Here is a 22,347-nt window from a genome sequence, read left to right as displayed (position 1 = left end):
TGACCCTGCACCCTGACCTGACCCTATTTAGGCACAGACTAGCTCAGGCACCATTACACCATGCCACATGTCTCCATGTTCCTGTCCTGTGTCCTGTCTCTTGGCTGTTCTCCAGGCACCATGGTGTCCCAATTCAGCTCTCCATTGGAGCCTTTGTAACGATTGGCTGAAAAAAAAAAAATCTTTATTCTGTCTTTAGATAGAAATGGAGGAGGAAAATGAACGCTCTTCCACTGCTGTTTCTTAATTTCATTTAAATCAAAATTTTTTATGTAAAAGAGGCATATTTTGGGGGTGACATAGTCTACCTTCCTTCACTAAGGAGGAATATCTTTTCTCCAGGCTAGGATTGATTTGGAGCAATTCTTCATGTTGATGAATTTATGTCCACTGGAATTAACACACTCTTCTAATAGGTTACCCTGATTTTCATATAGAGTTTCAGACATAGTTTTACAATTATAAAGTATAATTTAATTAAATTATTAACTCCCCTATTATTAGATTCTAACTGCCACAGTATAGCTATCACTTGAATGTTGAGTATTTTTAAGCTTTATAGACACATCAGTATACATACTTTCTTATTAATATTAAAAGGAAAATTTGCTGACTTTTCATCTGAATCCCTGTGAATCCAGTGGGAAGTCCATGGGTAACTTGGAGTTTACTAAAATAAAAAGAAAACATACATGCAAACTGGAAGTCAAGAGTAGTGCAAGTTTTTCCAAGTGTATTTTATCATCTGATTCCCAAAATAACTGTTATATGAATTATATGCTTCCTTTACAAATAAAACATATTAGGAGGCTGGAAAGTTGGCTCAGTGGTAGAGTGCTTGCCTTGCATGCATGAGGCCCTGGGTTCGATTCCTCAGCATCACATAAGAAAAAAGCCGGAAGTGGCGCTGTGGCTCAAGTGGTAGAGTTGAAGAGCTGAAGAGCTGAGGGACAGTGCTCAGGCCCAGAGTTCAGGCCCCACAACCAGACCAAAAAGAAAAAAATATTAGGGAAATGTAGTGATTTGCTAAACTTCTGTGTCTCTTTAGATAGTATATAATTGTATAAATGATCATGATCTACTGTGTAATAGGATAAGAGGGAACGAAATTATTCTGCATGATGGTTTTAAATAATTTTGTCTCAGATTCTTAGTAACCTGGAAGACTATGTCAAAGCATTGTTGTTTTCTTGTTCATTTTTTTCTTAGCATCAATTACTTGCAAAAGGAGGCTTTCTTTTTTGTGGTGAAATTTCTACATGCATATACAGTGTATCTAATTCAGTCTCACCATCCCCCAAACATGGTTAGTATTCATGGTTGTATTTTCATAGAACTATGGATCTCCATAGCTCATATAGTTCAAGGCTGGAGTCAGGGACTTCACATGGCTTCTTAAGTTAAAGATCATACAGACTTAAAGCCATGTATTCAAGAAAAATGTAAGTAAAAGTTTATAGGATATGATGACCATTTTGAGAAAATAGGATCCAAGTTCTCTATCTCCCTCACTACTGCCTCAAATGTACCTTCCAGCAACATTGCATAAACTTCCTCAGCAGTATGAGAGCTCTTCCATCTACCATACCATGGCTCCTACATCTTGGGTGCAAAATGAGTTGTTGCTGCTGCTGGTGGAATGTGACTGCCACAGGTTTCTTGAATGAACTTTTTCATATGGCTCAGGAAAGGTCCAACAAATACTAATTGCAGGGAAAATGCTTCAGTGTTTAAATCTGAGTATGTTCCCGATAATTACTCTTTAAGTCTTTCCTCATGTCCAAGCGGCTTATGACCGAGGACTTTGGCAAGACAGAAAAACCAGTCATAAAGCTATATGCAGACCATGAAGCAGTTTAATGGCTTCTTTACAGCTTAAAACCCAGCTAATCATGAGTCACCCAGGAAACATATTGAGTCTTTTTCCTGGAGTTTTGGTCTAAAAGTGTCTGTTTTTTCCCAAAGCTGCTACCTCAAGTAAAAAAAGATTGCTCCCTAGAAGGAGTAAGCAAAATATTCTGGATTAACTTGTCTTTCTTGGACTAAATTTATACATATAGAATCAGTAGTAACTTTTAATTTCCAAAAAGATTATATCTGTCTTTAGCAATGTTTTAGTTTAATCAATTTGTAATTCTTTTTTTCTTTTTTTATTGTGAAAATACCGTACAGTGGGGTTACAATTACATGAGCAAGGTAATGAGTACATTTCTTATCAAGCATTGTTGCCTCCTCCTTTGTTTCCCCTTCCTATCCCTTCCCATCTCCCCCCCACAACTCCCCACCAAAGTTGTAAAGTTTGTTTTCTGACATAACGTCTTGTATGTCTCATTGTTGCAATGAGTCCAGTTGTATCCCTATTTAAACAATTTGTTTTTTCCCTTCCCCTCCACAAAGTATACCAATATCAAATACAGTAAATTTTACATCTCTGAACTGGTTGTAATTTCCCTGTTAGAAAGATAATAATAAATAACAACAGAATAAATCACCACCACAAAAGCAGTTCAAGGCATAGATCAAATTAAATAATATAAAATATATTCTAGTTGAAACTGACCAAGCAGAAAGAGCAAAGAAGTAATCAATAGTTGAACAATATAACTGTCATGCAAATTAAAATGCTCTTTGGAACACTGTTATTAAGTTTAAATCTCTTAGCTGGGGACTGGGGCTGGCGGCTCATGCCTATAATCCTAGCTGCTTAGAAGGCTGAGATCTGAGGATGGAAGTTCAAAGCCAGCCCAAACATACTCTTATCTCCAATTAAAAACCAAAAAAGCTTGAAGTAGAAGTTCAGTTCAAGCAGTAGATGCTAGGCTTGAGTACATAAGCTCAGGGACAGTGCTCAGGCCCTGGATTCAAGTTCCAGGACCAGCACCACTCCCCTTCTCCCCCCCAAAATTTAAACCTCTTGTGTACAACAGACATATAAATGTCCCTGCGTATGTGGTCAATTAACAAGTATGCCAAGTGCCTGTAACTTAAACAGACATAAATGATCTGTATTCGTTCTATCTTTGGCAACTCAAAACAGTTGTTCTAATCAAACATATGGGTTTGTTTACAAAAAAGAGAGTAATTTTCTGCTGCATAGTTTAAAAGTTACAGGGCAGCTTCAGTGACAAGTTATTTAAAGTGTATCTGTTTACCTTGAGATTTCAGGTCTTACTTCTCATCAAAACTGGGGGGGGTTTCACACTGAAGTATTTGTCTTCATGGGAAAGCAGAGGGAAATGGTTACCTGCATTTTTTTGACATGTGCGTCTTCCTAGGGCCCCTGATTTCCAGTTTGAAAAGATATAGAATGAATGGGAGAGAGGAATGTTAAGTATTGGAAATATCAATCTCTTATGTGATTAGCTCAACTCAAGAATAGTGCAACAGAGGCATGCTAAGACCAAAGCCTAGCAAGATTTTTTTTCTTGGGTATTTTTTATTGTAAAGCTACTGCACAGAGGGGTTACAGTTACTTGAGTAAGGTAATGAGTACATTTACTATCGAGCAATGCCACCCTCTCCTTTGTTATCCCCCACACAATCCTTCCTTGCCCTCCCTAACAAGATATTTTGTGTGTGTGGGAAGTCTGATTTTGAAGAAGCCAGGGGAAAATAGGGAATACAGACACAGTGGAGAGATGTGCCCTGCTGAAGAATGGAGGAGGTTTAAGCTCTTGCTTCCTTGTGGGCTGTAGCCTTTGAAGGCTGACTTGGTTCCCAGCTACCATCTCTCCTAGTGAAGCATGTAAGGTGGCCATTTCCAACCACACCTTTCAGAGGCTGGAGATAGCTATCTGAAGTGCTAAGATGGAAAAGGCAACTTATGTTTAATAACTTAAGGCTGGGAGGAGAGCGAGTGCTCTTTTAATACAATAAGAGTAAGAGTATCTGTGGTCAGCTCTCCTAGCGGAGGAGGAGATAGTCAAGGCTTTAGCACTAAAGTAAAAAGCAAGATTCTATTTCGACTGCTATTTAGTTGTACTGTAGACATTTGCCAGTGCCATTGGTTTTTGCCAATTACTTATAGGCATAAAATTAGAAAAGAAGTAATTTAGCTCTACTTTCAGAAGATATAACTGTAGATAACATTGAAGAAGCCACAGAAAAGCACTATAAAATAATATTTGTTGACTGTAGAGAAATTTTTAGTCTTTATACAAATACTCAATAACCATCTAACAAAGATAAAAAGGAACCAATGACTATTTATGACAATAGTAATAGCAATAGAATACCTAAGCATAATTTAACAGCATAAATCTAATACCTAAGTCTGAACAAATATATAAAATATGATGAAAGATATAAAATATGCTTGAATAAATGGAACAACGTTTTGACTTGGAAAAGAAAGCTCAATACTTCAAGTATGTAAATTACCCATAAGCTATTTATATGGTGTATACCTAACAAAATAATTATACAACTTCTTCTAGAACAAGAAAAATAATTATATTTTTGTGTGTATGGATGTGGTTGTGTGTATACATAACAGATAAATCACAAAAAAGGAAAGAGGCAAAGAAATTAACATTGACTTTAGAAATGACTTCATAGTGTTACACAAAGATGTTTTCTAATATCTATACATGTTAAAACTCATAGCACTCTCTCTATAGGTACATGTCTGTCTTATTAAGGGCAAACAGACTAATAACTAATAACTAATAGAAAATCTAGAAATCAGTTTTACATGATAATTTGGTGTGTGACAAATATGGTATCTCAAACAAAGAATTATGGGATCAACATTTTATAAACAAAACTGTAACCACTGTGCCACACACTGACATAAATTAAAATATATTAGAGACTAAGGGTTAAAACCTAAAAAGGCACTATATCTTCCACTTGAACTCTTGTTTGGTTTTTGTTTGGGCTTGTTATTTTTCATGTAGCTCTCAAAATTTTCTTCTCAGAATGGCTTCATATTGTGATCCTTCTGCACTCAGTCACTGAAATAACTAGGATTGCAATCATGACCCACTACATTTCAGCTAAAATTTGAAAGTTTGGCACCACAGTCCTTTTGTCAAGGCTATGAGGAAATAGTATTCCTTGATGGTTAGAATATAAGCAGATATATTGATTCAACCATATCTGGGAAAATTATATATGCATTTATTGTATGACCTACCAATTCCAACTTTAAAAATCTACTTTACACATAGATCGAACAAAGCTATGTAAAGATATTTGTGTTGAGAAAAGTATTTGTAAAATACCAGTTATAATCCTAATATCGTTCTCTGAGCATTAGGTAACAAAGTTATGATATGCTCACAGGATAGAACATTGGTCTACATAGCCACATAGTGCATCACTGCTCCAAGGAATGAGGAAGACAGTGAAACACATTTCAAGATAGAATGATAAGAGAAAAATGAAAATTGTATGTGGTATATAGATAGTGTAGTACTTAAGGTTGTGCATCAGCTTGACTGGGCCATGGCATGCTCAGATATTTGGCTAACCATTATTTATCAACATGACTTATGAGGGCATTTCTGGATGACAACAAAATTTGAGTCTGTAGTGAGTGAAATAGACAGTCTTCCCCCAAGTGAATGGGTGGCTGGCCCTTATTCATTTATTTGGCTTCTGAATTTTTAAAAAAAGTACAGGAGGATATTTTTATGGTCCTAGCATTGTAGGTCAATATTTAAGTTAGTTCTCAATGTGTCTTAAGGAGATACTTAGTTCAAAAAGAAATATTTAGATTCACTGAATTCATTATGTTTAAAAATTGCAAAAGCTAGCTAGGCTGTTAGTGGCTCTTGCTTGTAATCCTAGCTATTCAGGAGGTTTAGATCTGTGGATCATGGTTTGAAGCCAGCCTGGGTAGGAAAATCTGCGAGACTCTTTTTTTTTTTTTTTTTTTTTTTGTCGGTCATGGGGCTTGAACTCTGGGCCTGGGCGCTGTCCCTTAGCTCTTCAGCTCAAGGCAAGCACTCTACCACTTGAGCTACAGCGCCACTTCCGGTTTTCTAGTGGTTTATTGGAGATAGGAGTCTCACGGTCTTTCCTGCCTGGGCTGGCTTTGAACCGCAATTCTCAGATCTCAGCCTCCTGAGTAGCTAGGATTACAGGCGTGAGCCACCAGCGCCCGGCTATCTGCGAGACTCTTATCTCTAGTTAATCACCAAAAAGCCAGAAATGGAGCTGTGGTTCAAATAATGGAGCCTTGAGTTCAAGCCTAGTATTGATATTGACATATATACGTGCGTTCTTCTCTCTCTCTCTCTCTCTCTCTCTCTCTCTCTCTCTCACACACACACACACACACACACACACACACACACACACCTCATACATTTTTGTTTCAAAAACAAGTTATCAAAGGGACAACTGGTTAGGTTGTATAAATCATCTCTGTCTTCCGTTATAATTGTGTTAGTTGGCCTATTAGGATGTATGCCTTTAATGAATATTGAGGCAATATCAGCTGGACCCAGTTGTTTAACATAACTCTTGCCTTCCTACAGTTTTCTTTCTCTATTCTTCCACTTTATTTTGTTTTGCTTCCTTCCCTCTACAAATTCTAAGCAAATGTTAATAAAACATTGACAAAAATGTCAATCATATATATATACATATATATATGTACGATATGTGCGTGACTTTAATTTTTGGAGTAGTTTAGGTTCACTGACAACACAAAAAGACAGAACAGGCCCCTGTCATTCTGTCCACGCAGGCATAGTCTCCCCATTATCAACTTCCCCCAACATTTATTGCAATTAATGAACCTGAATGTCGTCCACAGCCTATAGTTTACCTTGCATTGGTGGTAGTATACCTCCTATGGCTTTGGATGAACATCAGTGCATGTATTTATCATTATGCCTTCCTACAAAATAATCCCCCTGCCATACAAATTTTCTGTGCTTGGCTAGTTTATCCCTTCCCACCATTAATCCCTGGCAACCACTGAAATTCTCTACCATCTCCAAAGCTTTGCCCTATGTCAAATGATATACAGCTGGAATTGCATAGTAATAGCCTTTGAGGTTCTGCCATATATATTCATGGCTGGATAGCTTTTATCTTTTAGCTCCAGATAAAATTTCATTGTTTAGATGTGACACAATTTATTAATATACTGAAGGTCATACTGACAGCATCCCAATTTTGGCAACTAAAAATAAAGCTATCATTAAAAAAAAAACTTTATGCTGGTCTTTCCATGAGCATAAATTCTCAAGTCATTTGCATAAATATCCAAGAATTTAATTGCTGCATTTTATAAGTAACAGCATGTTTTGTAATAAGCTGAGAAACTGTCTTGGTGGGAAATGATGGCTCTATTATTTTGTACTTCTACCAACAATGAATGCATTTTGTCCCATATCCTCACTGATGTTTGTGTTTTGGATTTGTGCCATTCTTGTAGTTTTGTAATGATAAATCAGTGTTTTCTTTGGGGGGGAGGGTCCAGTCGTGGGGCCTGAACTCTGGGCAACTCTGGGTCTGGGCGCTGTCTTTCAGCTCTTCAGCTCAAGGCTAGCACTCTACCACTTGAGCCACAGCGCCACTTCCGGCTTTTTTCTTTTTTCTTATGTGGTGCTGAGGAATCGAACCCAGGGCCTCATGCATGCAAGGCAAGCGCTCTACCACTGAGCCACCTTCCCAGCCTCTAAATCAGTGTTTTAATTTGCATTTTGCTCATGACATAGGATATGAAACATGCTTACTTGCCAATTCTTTGTTTTCTTTTGTGATTTGGTGTCGTTAGTGTTTGGGGCCAGTTTTTATTTTGTTTTTGCAGGTCTTTGTATATAGTTCATGCTAGCCTTGCAACCATGGTCCTCCTGCCTAAGCCTTCTGTGGGCGGGGATTACAGGAATGTGTCATGCTCCACTTTCACCTATTTTTAGTTTGGTTTCTTATTGCTATGTTCTCAGAGTTCTTTGTGTATTTGGATGACAGTTCCATAGCAAATATATCTTTTGCAAAACTTCTCTCCCAGCCTGTGATTTCTTTCTTCTCTTGACATTATTGTTACAGTGCATAAATGTTTAACTCTAATTAAGTGTAGTTTATTAATTCTTTCTTTAATGGATCAGGCCTTTGGTGTTGTATTTTAAAAGTCATCTCCAAGTTCATAAACTCTCTTCTGTGTTATCCTCAAGAAATTTCCATTCATATTGTACAGCTAAGTTTGAATTATTTTAATGTATATATTTGGATTCTCTCTGGGTTTTTGTATATAGATATCCAGTTGTTCCAGTACAATTGTTGAAAATGCTCTCTTTGCTCTATTATTTTGTCTTTGCTCCATTGTCAAATATTACTGATTTACTAATATGGGTTTATTTCTGTGCTCTTTATTCTGTCCCATTGATCTCTTTGTTAATTCTATAATCAGTATTACAGAATGTTGATTAACTAAGTTTCATAGTAAGTCTTGAAATCAGAAGTCTATCTCTCAAATTGGTTCTTTTTCAATATAGCATTTTTTGACTCTCTATGTAAGTTTTAGCTCATTGATAACTACAAAATAAGTTGCTGGGAGTTTTGGAGAAGTGGTAGTATTGAATCTATAGGTCAAGTTAGGAAAAAGTGATATGTTGGGAATATTGTGTCTTCCTATCCATAAGCATGGGATGTCTTCAACCTTAATACTTTAAAATTAAGAAATATATTTTAGGCTGACACTGATGGCCCATGTCTGTAATCCTACCTACTCAGGAGACTGAGATCTCATGATTGTGGTTTGAAGTCATCCCAAGAAGGAAAACCTATAAGATTCTTATTTCCAATTAACTACCAAAAAAGCTGAAAGTAGAGGTGTGGCTCAAGTGATAGAGCAAAAACTTTACAATTTAGGTAGGTGGGGTGGGTAGAGGGTGGAGGGGTGTACCTGAAGAGGTGGGAGGGAAGGGATGGTAGGGGGAAAGCAAAGGAGGAGGCAACAATGCTGGATAATGTACTCATTACCTTGCTTATGTAACTGTAACCCCTTTGTACAGTATTTTCACAATAAAAAACTTAATTTAAAAAAATCCTCAAGGACAGCTCCCAAGCCCTGAGTTCAAGTCCCAGGACTGGCACAAAAGGAAAGAAAAAAGAAATATATTTTAAGTCTATGTTTTCCAAATACTTAGTATGTGGATAAATTATAAAATCATACCAAAGGTAGTGCTCACATTTAGTATAATTTCTCTATGCCATTTAATCTGGTCTCAGACCCAGAAACCTATAAAGGAATAGGGGGCAGCATAAATGGCTTTTCATTCTCTCATAACTGGCTCCAGCAGAGGGAGGAAAACTAGTGGGATACAGAAGGGTTTATATGATGGTCTTGGTCTGGTTCTACTGTGATCTGGATATTAAAAGCCCAAATTGTTATTCTCTCTTGGGGACATTTTGGAGGGTCTCTGAAGACCTCCAATGCTTATTCTCCCTGCTGAATTTCAACCCTATATTCTGGGTGGGCGTGAAATGCTGTTTAGTCTATGGCAATGTCTCATAACCAAAGCACTCCGTCTCAATCACCATGGCCTAGTAAGCAGGCAGACCTCATAGACAGTGCTACTTCAGAGAACCCCAGACAGACTAGGACATTGCAGTCACTGTGTCTGGGGCAAAAACCTTAGTATTTTGCTCTATGCTTTACCCTTGACTCTATGATCTAGAGCTACTCAATTTATGCCTCTCTTTTGAGTTGGACTTTCCAGGTCTCACATGCCAAACTCTCATCTTTATATATTTTTCTATACTCTGTGATTCTGCACTACAGAGACATTTTTGTTTTGTATGTTTTATGCCTTTTCAAAACCCTTCCTAGAACTGCCAATCCCCACTCCCAACAAATCCAAACTCTTTATTCCATCAAAGGTAAAGATGAAAGAAGCATTGTGATGTTGAGGAATCTGTCAGTCAGAAGCTTGCTTTAACAAAATCCATGCTCACCAACTCCTTGGTATAGGTGGAAGAGAATATGGATCAGATTTTTTGAGACCTTGACAGTAAATCGTAAGGTTCAATTAATTCTCTCTGGTTATATTCTAAGAATGGATACATCCTTCAGATCCTTGTTTACATCTTGTAGGTCTCAGACAAAATTCTAAGACAATTAAAATAGTACAGTTAAAATCCTGCTGCACATAGTTAATGCATGAAAGTACCTCTTTCTTCCTTCTCTTTTTTATTCTACTCTTCTCCTCTCTCTCTTTTTAGTCCTTTTCCTCCTCTTCTTTCCTCTACCTATCTCCCTCTCTCATATCACAAAGTATGATATAATCAATCAACAATGATATTTAGGCATGCTAGGGAAGATTCTGATGAAGTTATAAAGGAAGACTGTAAATCCTTGAAAAAAATGATCAGTATAATTTACAAAAAAAATGGCTTCTGTTTAAAACATGTGTTAAGAAAGTGCTTTTACTAACTGGCTCAACTTTGTCATGCTAGTCAGATCAGCCATGATGAAAGAGAAATATGGGAGCTGCCCCCAAAGTCAGAACTTTTAGAGAGGGCAGTTGGAAGTTATGTCAGCCTTGGTAATAAGAGTAGCCCCAAGTACACCACAAAATAGTGGCCCAGAAACCAAAGTAAAAGCCTGGAAAGGTGAGAGGATACAGAGAAGGGAAACCCATATCAGCATGCCCAGTTTGCCAGGCAACTTCTGGGCATGGTGATACAGGAAGCCTCTACCTGTCAGCCAACCCAATAGCCACTGGGTCAAGCAGACTCATCCAATTCCATGTCCTCGAGGAAGGGACTCTAAGGGTCTCAGGAAGATAGACTGGAAAGAAAAATGTAGCTTTCAGAATGTGCAAGAAAGGCAAGTTAAAAAAAATGAGAATTTGAGGCAAAGGATCTGTTTAAATGCTTCACGGTTTTGATTTGTTTGTGTAAGGCCACGTCATGTTTGGGGAGTGTGATGAATGCTGGGAATAAATAATTAAGATAATACAATGCTCAACTGGACAGTAAAGATGAGCACAATAGAAAGTCAGACAATGGATGATAAGGGTAGGCAACAGTGGGAAGAAAGCCAAAGTTAGGAGGCCCAGGACACTGCTTAGATTTGGGTAGGCAAAGAAGGGAAAGTGCATAGCAGAAGGGAAAATAAGTTCTTTTGATAAAAGTAACATTCTTTGTTACAAGTCTCAAATCAGTTAAGGAAAACAGAACAATTCTTTTTTCTTAATCTTTGTTTTCTCTTTAGACTCAGCCTCAGGATCTCTTCCGAGATGCTGCAGTTTTTGTTGAAGTCTGCTTAAGTTCCCCAGTTAGGAAGCAAATACCAAATACCAAATACCTTAGTGTATATTTGTTTCCTCTGTCAAACTGGCTAAAACTTTGCTAGAACTGACATATACACATGACTCTCTTTTAAATGTTGCTCTAGGTTTTCTTATCGAGGTCGATCTTTGAATAACCATAGGCCACAAATCCAGCCAGACTAAGGGTCTGTATTAGTTTCTCATGTACCCTTTTAAAAGGAATATAGATTCTCCCATTTCCTAGCCATCCATACTTAGCCTCATTAGAGTCTTTTCTCCCTCCACCCCTTATTCTGAATTTATTTCCACCTTCATAAATCCATGGGTAGAATGAGTCTGTAGACCATGCTAGACAGCAATAAACATTTCTAAACTTCTAAAAACATGGCACCAGGACAACTCATTTGGGTTTATAGTTATAATTTGATAATTTGACAACTGTAGAAATACAGATGTCAAGTCCATCACCATTTATCTCCAAAGTTTTATATTAGCATCACATACAAGACTTGTTGTATAAAAGACTCAGTCCTTTATTCCTTGTTTCCCTTCTCCTTTCTCTTCCTTTTCTTCATTTACTTCCTTTATTTATCCCTGACCCACTTCATTCTTTCCTTTCTTCCTTTTAAAACATCAGATGGAGGAATATAATTTATATGCTAAAATTCACCAATTCCAAGTGTTCAACTGTTAAATTTTGGCAAATGTACAGTAAGGCAGCCACCTTATAATCATACTGTAGAATGCTTCCATTCCTCTACCAGTCCCTTGAGCCCCCTTGCATTCAATCCTTTTCTCCCAGGTCCTTGGTACACTTGGCTCTTTTTTTGAATATGAAGAGAGATGTTAGCATCTAAAATCAATATGGTAACATGAATATCCCCTAGGGTTACTTAATCTAAAGTAGTTCAACTTTCTTGGTATTTCTATGCTAGCATTCTGAAGAATCAGAAATCGTTAACGTCAGTCTGCTTATCTTTTCTGCTCACTTATGAAGAGCCAACAGCAAGAGTCTCTTGCTTTGTTGATATGTTTTTTTTTTTATGTCAAAGAAATGTCTATGCCATGTCTCCAAATATATATCATGCTAATTGGCATTTCCTTGTAGGTGGAAAGAACATTCTGAGTGTAATTAGAAAGAGATACACAAATGCAATTAAATATAGTAACCTCTACCTCTCACTTCCTCTTATATTTATTTAATATTTGTTTGTTTGTTTGTTTGTTTATTGTTGGTCCAGAGGCTTGAACTCAGGGCCTGGGCACTGTCCCTGAGCTTTTACACTCCAAGATAATGCTCTACCACTTTGAGCCACAGCTCTACTTCTGGTTTTCTGGCTGTTAATTGAAGTTGAGTCTCCTGGATTTTCTTACCCCGGCTGGTTTAGAATCTCCTGATCCTCAGATATCAGCCTCCTGAATAGTTAAGATTGTAAGTATGTGTCACCATTATCTGGCTCTTACTCTATTTTTTTTTTTTTTGCTATATTTTGATAATCTTTTGTGTCTGAAAGATTATCAGCTTTGTTTTGTTAATGTGGAGATAAGAAGAGATAAGAAATAATGAATGATAAGGAGGCAGTTTGAAGCCAGACAGCCAGGGAAAATCCTTGAAACTTTTTTTTTGGGGTCCAGTTGTGGGGCCTGAACTCTGGGCCTGGGCGCTGTCCCTCAGCTCTTCAGCTCAAGGCTAGCGCTCTACCACTTGAGCCACAGCGCCACTTCTTGCTTTTTTTTCTTTTTGCTTATGTGGTGCTGAGGAATTGAACCCAGGGCCTCATGTATTGCAAGGCAAGCGCTCTACCACTGAGCCACCTTCCCAGCCCAGTCCCTGAAACTTTTATCTCTAACTAACCACCAGAAAACTTTTAGTGCAGCTGTGGTTCCAAGTTGTAGAATGCTAGCCTTGAACAAAAAAGTGCCTAACCTTGAATGAAAAAGCTCAGGGACAGTGCCTAGTTCCTGAGTTAAAGCCCCATGACAGACCAGACAAAAAAAAGAAGGAAAGAAAAAAAAAGAAAGAATAAGGATGGATAAGAAACCTGGAGAACTGATAATGGCAAAATAAATAGGACGAAATGAACAAATGTTTTTATAAACCATTTCTTGTGCATGTGCCAAGCACTAAACAAGAATAAGCCATGGGTATTTTCTACAACTCGCAGTCAATTAGGACAGCCAGGTAGCCAGGGAGAGGCCTGCTGTGATCCATCTAAGGTTATAGCCAAACTTTCGTTATAGAAGCAAGCCCACGTAGAATAAAGCCAATGAATGCTGTGGCCAGGGAAGCTTCCTGGTTATTGTGGTCTCAAAAACCTGGTTTAAAAAATAAGAATAAAACCAGAATTCATCAGGGAAAGATTTCTGATCTCACTAATAAGTGGTTCATAAAGTAGAAATAGGAGAACATTTAAAATTAAGTGGTAGGATAAAGGGTGAATACTTTTGAAAAGCATTGCAAATATATATGTAAATAGAATATAGAGCTTCAGTGAAAGCTGTTGATCAACAGAAGGTTGGGGAAGGAAAAAGAGAAAGCTCTGTGGGGACTAGCATACAGTGAGGATGAAAGAGATGAATACTTGGAATACATTGTTTGCCTCTTTAAAAAAAAAATCAGAATAATGCTACCTGTTGACATTTGAGGGAGGAGTTAGGTCTGAAGAGTGATGACAGGGGTGAGATTGAATAGAATATTGAAAATATGGGAAAATAACAATAAATACCTCCCTGAATAACTAGTATAAGCTGAGAAAGAGGGGGAGAGAGAGATTGAGAGAATTTTATATATGGAGACAGAGAGAGAGAGAGAGAGAGAGAGAGAGAGAGAGAGAGAGAGAGAGAGAGAGGGAGGGAGGGAGGGAGGGAGGGAGCGCTGGATGCCAGTAGCTCACATCTGTAATCCTATCTTCTTAGTATTTCCTTAGGCTGCTGAGATCTGAGGATCATGGTTCCTAGCCAACTCAGACAGGAAAGTCCATGAGACTCTTATCTCCAATTAACCACCTGGAAGTGGAGCTGTGGCTCAAGTGGTAGAGCACTAGCTTTGAACACAAAAGCTCAAGAACAGGACCCAGGCCCTGAATTCAAGCCTTAGGACAGACAGGTACAATTAATTAATTGAGTGGTATTATTCAAAAGCATTTAAGAGCTGGGATAAATTTAAATGCATTCTGAATTTGATTATATGAAAAATCTAAGTAATTTAATTGAACATAAAAAACTAAAAGAGAGAAGAAATGGGCAGAGAACGAGAGAGAGAGAGATCATCACCAATGGAGCAAGTGTTGTATTATAGGTTGAAATATTCAAGCTCTATGTTCTGCAGGTTAATGGTCTAGTAGCTTCCCTAGGAGGGTATTGTCATATATATGTGGGCATTGGATGGAAATTGTGCCAAGTAGAAAGTGGAAGACTAGAGTTGTTGATCTGGTTTGGCTATTGGGTAACTCATTCTAATCACCTATAAAAATCAGTAGGTGGAGGGAAATTCTCTATTTAGTACTATAATCTTCCTACATTTCAGATTTGATTTTCATTCAACAGGTGTTGCTTTGTCATGAGGCCTATCAGAATGTTCTGAGAGAGTTTATCAGATAAGCAGCAAGGGTCATACCTCTCATATCTCCTTGCAGGTGAAAACAATTCAGGCCATTACTTTTCCCTCTGGCTTTGCCCATGTGTAGATGGCAAACAAAAGAAATAATGATACCTGGCTGAAAGTACATGACCAGATCCAAGGAAAACTCTGACAGAGGCAATTTCACGTGAAATACAGCCAAGATGATGACCAAATTGGAGCTCTTAGTGATGGCATGAACATGATACCTGTATGAAAAAGTGGTAAGTGAACTACGTCTGTATTCTTTGTACCAATGAGTCATTCACAACCTGCTTCCGGATCCAATGAGCATAACAGTTTTATAAGCCCTGAGACACAGAATGACCCTACAGTGGCTGAGCGTGCTTTTGGGGTTTCTACTACTATAGAATCTTGCTTACCTATCTGACTTGATGTGGTACATATGAATTAGGGAATGAAATTATGTTCAATTTTCTCATGACAATACCTAAATATTCCCTCTATTTGGCAAAAAGCTACTGCTAAGATCAGGGATATAGAAGAACATTATAATGCTAATATATCCCTTTACATTAATAGAAAAATTTATTTAATTCTAAATGTTGAAGAAAATAATGTTAAAAGATATAGACCAAGTTTCAGAAACAGATTGCCCACAGTCTTACTCTATGAAAGAAATGGTTCTCAAATATTATTACCTGCCAAAAATAATAGCAGAAAAAAAGTACTGCATCTATTGAAAAGCAGAATTATTATTTCTATAATGTAAAAATGTAGGAAATTCTTAAAGGAAGAAGATGGAAGAAATATCTTCTTAAAAGATTTATATTTTAAATAAGAAAATGCTATGAATTTGGTTTTTGTTTTCTTTTTTCGGGAAGATACTAGAATCACTTTTGGCAAAGGCTCAACTAGACATTCATAAATCATATTGCCCTCAATGTACTCACTGTTCAAAGGGAAGTACAAGTAAAGTAACTGTTCAAAATTTTTAGTGGTTTTCCAGGGTAAATTTGGAGTCAAGCCACTCACCATTTAAGATTCTAATAATGTTTCAAAAGCGAGTGTGGTGGAAAACATGAGGAAAGGTGGGACTTGTAATGAAATCAAATGCAAATATTCAGAAGAGGTCCTCTGCCTGATATAATGGAATGCCAGTTAATTGAGAAATTTCAAAGTGGGAACTCTAGAATAAAGTCTAGACACCTTACACATTTGAACTTAAAGGATGTGAATGTAAGTTCATGTACCCACCTCTACAAAAAAAAGGCAAGGGCTTCGCTTTAAGTATAATCACCAGTTGCAGTTTCAAGGTTTCTTCAACCCATTGTGTAATGTAATCTCTTAGATTATCAGTTTTGCTCAGTTGTAGAGTTCTTGCCTTAACTGGGGTAAGGCTTAAGAATCTATTCCCAGTACCCACTCACTCCACAAATCCATATGTAATTAATGTTTTCTTCTTTGCATAGGTTCTCTTAATAATTGAATGTTAACAATATTATCAATGCAGAGCACCTCTTAGAGCTAAAATTTATAATCTTTTCATATGTCTTGGTATTTTCTCCTGTAGTTGAAATGCTCCAGAGCTTTTGCTCTCTCCTCCTCATGACCTCAAGTCTTTTGGTGATGCCACAGTGCAATCTAAGGTAGTTCTATTTGTATATCACAACCTGATCTTTACCTGTATTCCAGAGTTCTTGTGTAAGCAGTTTTGCTTAATTGTGATACTGTTGTTAACAGAAAGAAGATGCAAGCTCCTTAAGTTCTGGTGTTGTAACACTAACACTGTCCTTTCCCTGATTCATTTATACTTCATTTTGTGCTGTGCTTTTTTTTTTTTTAAGCTACTTATAAAAAGCTGGCAGGGAAAGCAAGGGATGAATAGTCAATATTGATTTTATCTGTATAAATATATGCAAATTCTAGAGATTTCCCAAATTCTAGAGATTTCCCAATTTTTAAGGAAGTATGAAGATCAGGCTATACAAATCCTGCTTAGCAATGGATATTCAGAACTTCTGTATAGTTCTAATTTTTGAGGTGGTTAATATTAAATCTTACTTAAATGTTCTAAAATTATAAACAATACAATGGGCTGCATTTTGTTAATTGTATATAAACGTTGTAACATTTAAGAATGAAACTGTAGCCAGGTGCCCTTGGTTCACGCCTGTATTCCTAGCTACTCAGGAGGCTGAGATCTGAGGATCACAGTTCAAAGCCAGCCCAGGCAAGAAAGGCCGGGAAACTTTATCTCCTATAAACCACCAAAAAACCGGGAGTGGCGCTGTGGCTCAAGTGGTAGAGCAGTAGCCTTGAGCTGAAGAGCTGAGGAACAGCGCTCAGACTTCAGACAGCGCCCAGAGTTCAAGCCCCATGACCGACCAAAAAAAAAAAAAAAAAAAGAAAGAAAAAATAACTTATTCAAATTTAATAAATACTACTTTTCAAAGATTAGTGGAATGATAGAAGGCTATTACTTCTGCGGAATATGTCTCTATTGTGGCACATTTGGTGGGCATTTATTGACTCAAAGATTTTGCATTTTAGATCTACTGATTGTCTCGGGACAACCTTCAAAAATCAAACGGATTTCGTCAAGCCAGTCTACCCTTCTCTTGACTTCTGGGAGGAGGGAAGGACTAAACGATCAGTGAAAGTGAGAAAAGTCTGCCAAGTTTACTTCATTAAGGGAAACGCAGATCAAGCTATGCTTTTTCCGTTTTTTTGGAGATGATGTGTTCTGGTGGGTGGAGGCAAATGGGAAAATCTACACAGATACAAGTGGCTAGGTTACAGGGCCAAGCATGCTTTTTCAGTGTTTTAAAGGATGATTTATTCTGGCGGGGGGCGCGCGCGCGCGCCCACACACACACACACACACACACACACACACACACACACACACACACACACACACACACACACACACACACACACACACACACACACACACACACACACACACACACACACACACACACACACACACAGAGGCGGTTACAAGGAGGCTAGCCAAAGAAAGAGCCAAGTAAAATCCCTCCACACCTCCCCCCGGCCTGGAAGGACACGGAGGCAATTAAAAATATGGACTCGTGTCTCAGCCCAGGCTGGTGGACAAGGCTCATTAGATCTCTCAAAAAGGCTTTCTCTCTTTTCCAACGTTCCTCAGTACTCTGAGCGTGACCGGGGAGAGACCACACTGCCACCACGACTTCAGTCCACCCACACGTGTGGTACAAGGGAAGATTTCACCCAAATACCCCTCAGTACTGCTTCCTGCGTGAGCCAGTCACAGCCCCCAGCACTGCAGGGAAAACCCGCACCGCAGGCGGCCCCAGGTAAGACCTCAGCTCAGCCCCGCGCGCGGCCGGAGCCCAGGGCCCCCAGCCCCCCCCCACCCAGGTCTGGAGGCGGGGCATGGCGCGCCCCGCCCCCGACCTCGCCCCGCCCCCTGCGTAACCCGGATACACACCCACGCTACCCTTTCACCTCTCGGTCGTTGGCTAACGTGGAAGTCCGACCTGCCGGGGCCGGCGGAGCGATCCCGACCGCGTTCCCCGGGGAAGTCGGGGCGCGCGGGAGCGGCGCTCGCGGTCTTGGAGGAGCGGCTCCGGGAGGGAGCGATGGGGCGCGCGGCCGCCGGGGAGCGGGCGCCGGCGTAAGTGCACGCGGCACCGGCCCGGAGCGCGGCGGCGGCGGCGGCGGCGGCGGCGGGCGCGGGGAGGCCTGAGAGGGCCGCCGCCCGGAGCGCCCCGGCTCCCGCACCATGGCCCCCATGGGCATCCGCCTGTCCCCGCTGGGGGTGGCGGTGTTCTGCCTGCTGGGGCTCGGCGTGCTCTACCATCTCTACTCGGGCTTCCTGGCCGGCCGCTTCAGTCTCTTCGGCCTGGGCGCCGAGCTGGGCGCGGCGGGGCCCGCAGCCGCGGCCGACGCGGGCGCCGTGGTGGATTTGCGCGAGATGCTGGCGGTGTCGGTGCTGGCGGCGGTGCGTGGCGGCGACGAGGTGCGGCGCGTCCGCGAGAGCAATGTCCTCCACGAGAAGTCCAAGGGGAAGACGCGCGAGGGAGCCGACGACAAGATGACCAGCGGCGACGTTCTGTCCAACCGCAAGATGTTCTACCTGCTCAAGACCGCCTTCCCCAGCGTGCAGGTGGGCGCGGGCGGGGAGGGCGCGGGGGCGCGGGCCTCGGTGCCCGGGGGCGGGGGGACCCTGGGATCGGACTCCTCGCTGCGCCCATTGAGCAGATGGAGAAACTGAGGTGAGGAAGTTTAAGGTGCGGAGTCATGGAGATTACTTAACTAGAAGATCTGTATGCCAGGCTCTTTTGGAGAATCAACCTGGTTGTGCATCAGCTGTGAGTACCTAGGACCGTGAGATCTGGCCTTTGGGTGGGATGGGATGCCCAGAGGCTGAAGAAATGAATTGACCCAGGTTGTTGGGTAAATGAAGGGGGTGGACTAGAACCCCCGCAGGCCTGGGCTCTGCCTTGATTTCATTAGGAAGGAGGTAAAGAACTGTTATGAATCTTATTGCAGAGATGGTAGTGTCAGAGCATTTGGGGGACCGGGTCTTCTTAATTAAGACCTCCTTAACGGCATGTAGTTCGGGTCCTAAAAGGAAACATCTGGAAATATGCTTCCCAGCAAATTCAGTCATGAATCCCTGCTTTGCACTTGATTTACATTCTCTATTTACATCAGAGAATGAAATTTAAATGACATTTACCTTTTCTTTGGTTTCTGGAGCAATTGACGTTTTCTTAAGGAAATCCAGACATTTTGAATCTGTTATTAAATATTTCTGGAATTCATCAATGGAGCTATCCTTCAGTGGAATGTACTTTAAAGTTTTTTCTCTTGAAAGTGTTGTGGTTCCAGAGGAAGAGTTTAACGTAATGTAGCTTGTGCATAGTGTTACCTACTAGTAAGTTTAGCTACTAGAAACAAAAAGTGTTTCCAATGGAATTTTGTTAATTAAATAAACAGTGATAAGTAAACCCAAGCTTCTGTGGAACATATCTGACCTTTTATTGTTCTAGGAAGATTAGGAGACTATTGTCTTTGTAGCATTTGTCTTATGTAACTCTCCTCATAGGCTTGGACTCTGTCTTTCTTTTCTCCTTTGCCCATCTACTTGCCCTCACACTTCCTTTCATTTTTCCCACATGAAACATTACCTACCAGATGTGATTGGCATTAACATAATTTTTTTCAAATGTCTTTTCAAATAAAACCCTTGTGTATATCTGCTTTCTCTTCTTCTTTACTCTGCTTTACCATCTCAAATAATACTTACCTTTGTTTGCATCTAACAGTATATTCTAGGTGGCTGGATATTGGCTACATTTGATCATTCCAGCAACTTTAAGTAAATTTCATTTATGTTCCCACTTTCCAAATGGGATATGTCTGAGTATAGTTGATCATGCCTGTAATGGTAGCTATGGAGGAGGATAAGAGGATCTTGGTCCAAAGACAGCCCTGGCAAGATCCTAGCTGAAAAGTAACTAAAGCAAAAAGTAGACTAGCGGTGTGGCTAAGCCCCTGCTTAGTGTACTTAAGGTCTTGAGTTCAGATCCCAGAACTATCAAAAAAAGCACACTGTCAAATGGGAAATCTTGACGAACATAACAGTAGTCTACAGCATACGTTAGCTTTGTAGCTCTTCATTTTAGGTAGACTATTTGAAGACTACTTAAAAGTTATACTATAACTTCCTGGGAGTGAGATGGGGGGGGGATATAGAGCTATAGAAGCTTAAAGGTACAAATAGTGCACCTTAGCAAGCAAAGTATGTGTCTCTATGTATGTATGCATGTACTTAGAGCTTGAACTCAATGGCCAACAAGAAAATAGCTGCCAAAGATAGTGTGTAGCATTTTATTAACCATAAAAGCTGAAGTTTTGGGTTTGCAGATTTAAAATCTAGGAAAATGACTTTTTTTGTTTGAATGTTTGTATGTGCATCTTTAGTGTTCAGGTTGGGTTTTGATTAGTGGCAGAGAGGAAGTTGTGTTTGATTTTAGTGTCAGAGTAGGGATGGTGTCATATTGGCCTATCTCCTTTTACCCTAGTTTTATGAGACTAGAGTAGAGGTCAGATGTTGCAGCCCTCTAAGTAGAGACTCAGATTTTTTTTTTCTTTTTTTCCTCCTCTCCCCTAATGACCAGATGCACAACCTTCAATGCTTAGTTGTTTTTGGAGCCTCATCCCAAAGGCTTTGTTAACTAACTTAACCATATTCCACTTAGTTTATTTCCTAATGGAAAATGACCATTGAGAAACCACAAGTACTCTTGCAAAAGAAAAAAAAAAAGCCCATGTCCTGTACAAATGAGAGAGATCTATTTTCTTTCTCTCATTACTTTGATGTCTTAAAGTCTGAGCTTCACCAGTTAATATTCTTTCATCAGTAAAAGATATACCAGGAGTCATTCTAGAATACTTGGAGACAGTTTTGTTCCCCTAAGAAATATTTATTTGGCAATGTCTACAGAAATCTTTGGCTGTCACAGCCAGGGATGGAATCTTAACTAACAACCAGTGGGTAGAGAGGAAACATCCTAGAATACATAAGACAACCTTTATAACAGAATTAATATGACCCAATTTGTCAATTGGTGACCAGATTGACTTCAAGAGAAGTATATACTATCCCAACAAAAGTCAAATTTGACCTTGGATTTCTCATTCTTTCTCAAGTCATAGGTCTTGAGTGTACCTTCAGAGAAGCTGGTCTTACTCCTAAGCAATTGAGGATGCCTGATGGCTCAGTATCAAAGTAGTAGTAACGGTAGCCATTTTTATGACATGTTCCCTGATTATATCCTTGTGGATAATGATAAAACTGAAGGATGAATGTAGTTTTGTGGGATGGGTTTGTAGTAACAGGACAAATTTAAGATTATTACTTCTATCTGATGTGTACGGGACTCCATCTATGAGGATTCTGCCCTCAGCTTGTTTATTTGACAGTAACTTATTTGAAGATTAAGCATAGTATTACTAATTGGTAGCCGAAAGTTGGGGCAGTACCTTTCTTGGTTTGAGGGATGGGAGTTTAACTCATTTCTTTGAACTGAAGTGATGGCTGGAACAGTTAAGAAGCACTAATACAGTGCAGAGAATACCTTTGTTTACCTCCTGTCTAGTCACCAGCTTAGGTCCTGGTTATTTCTTCCTCTTCTGCAAAATCAAGATAACTCTTAATAGGTACAGACATAAGCACTATAGACAAAAAACAAAACAAAATCCACCTAGTTCAAAGGAGCACTCCCAACAGATTCAACACACAACAAATTCAAGTATTGCAATGAATTCATCTATTGGTTTGATACGCTTTGGGAAGAATCACAGTGGAAATGATTAGGAAGAAGGAGTTTGAATGTGATCTTTAATACTGGTATACCAAAAAGAAGCCAGACTTAAGCTAATTTTTCTTGAGGCCTGTAATATGCCATACTCTATTCTTTGGGTATTTGGACATGATTGAGACCAATTAGGAGATTGTGAGAATAGTCCATGTGG

At 39.5% G+C, this 22,347-nt stretch overlaps 1 protein-coding gene across 1 annotated transcript in view; it reads left to right on the top strand.

The window, feature by feature from the left end:
- Nucleotides 1-18,343: 18,343 nt before the first annotated feature.
- Nucleotides 18,344-22,347, top strand: part of Bpnt2 (3'(2'), 5'-bisphosphate nucleotidase 2) — a 30,466-nt gene continuing 26,462 nt past the window's right edge. The window contains exon 1 of the mRNA XM_069990761.1: nucleotides 18,344-18,970. Within this exon, the coding sequence (XP_069846862.1) occupies nucleotides 18,587-18,970 (384 nt within the window). The 5' untranslated portion in view covers nucleotides 18,344-18,586. The remainder of the gene's footprint in view (nucleotides 18,971-22,347) is intronic.

The sequence above is a fragment of the Dipodomys merriami genome, unplaced genomic scaffold (assembly GCF_024711535.1).
Source record: "Dipodomys merriami isolate MVZ:Mamm:240054 unplaced genomic scaffold, mDipMer1.0.p SCAF_4, whole genome shotgun sequence".
NCBI classification, from domain to species: Eukaryota; Metazoa; Chordata; class Mammalia; order Rodentia; family Heteromyidae; genus Dipodomys; species Dipodomys merriami.
The sequence above is the reverse complement of the archived record's forward strand: the minus strand, read 5'-3'. Positions and strand labels throughout refer to the sequence as shown.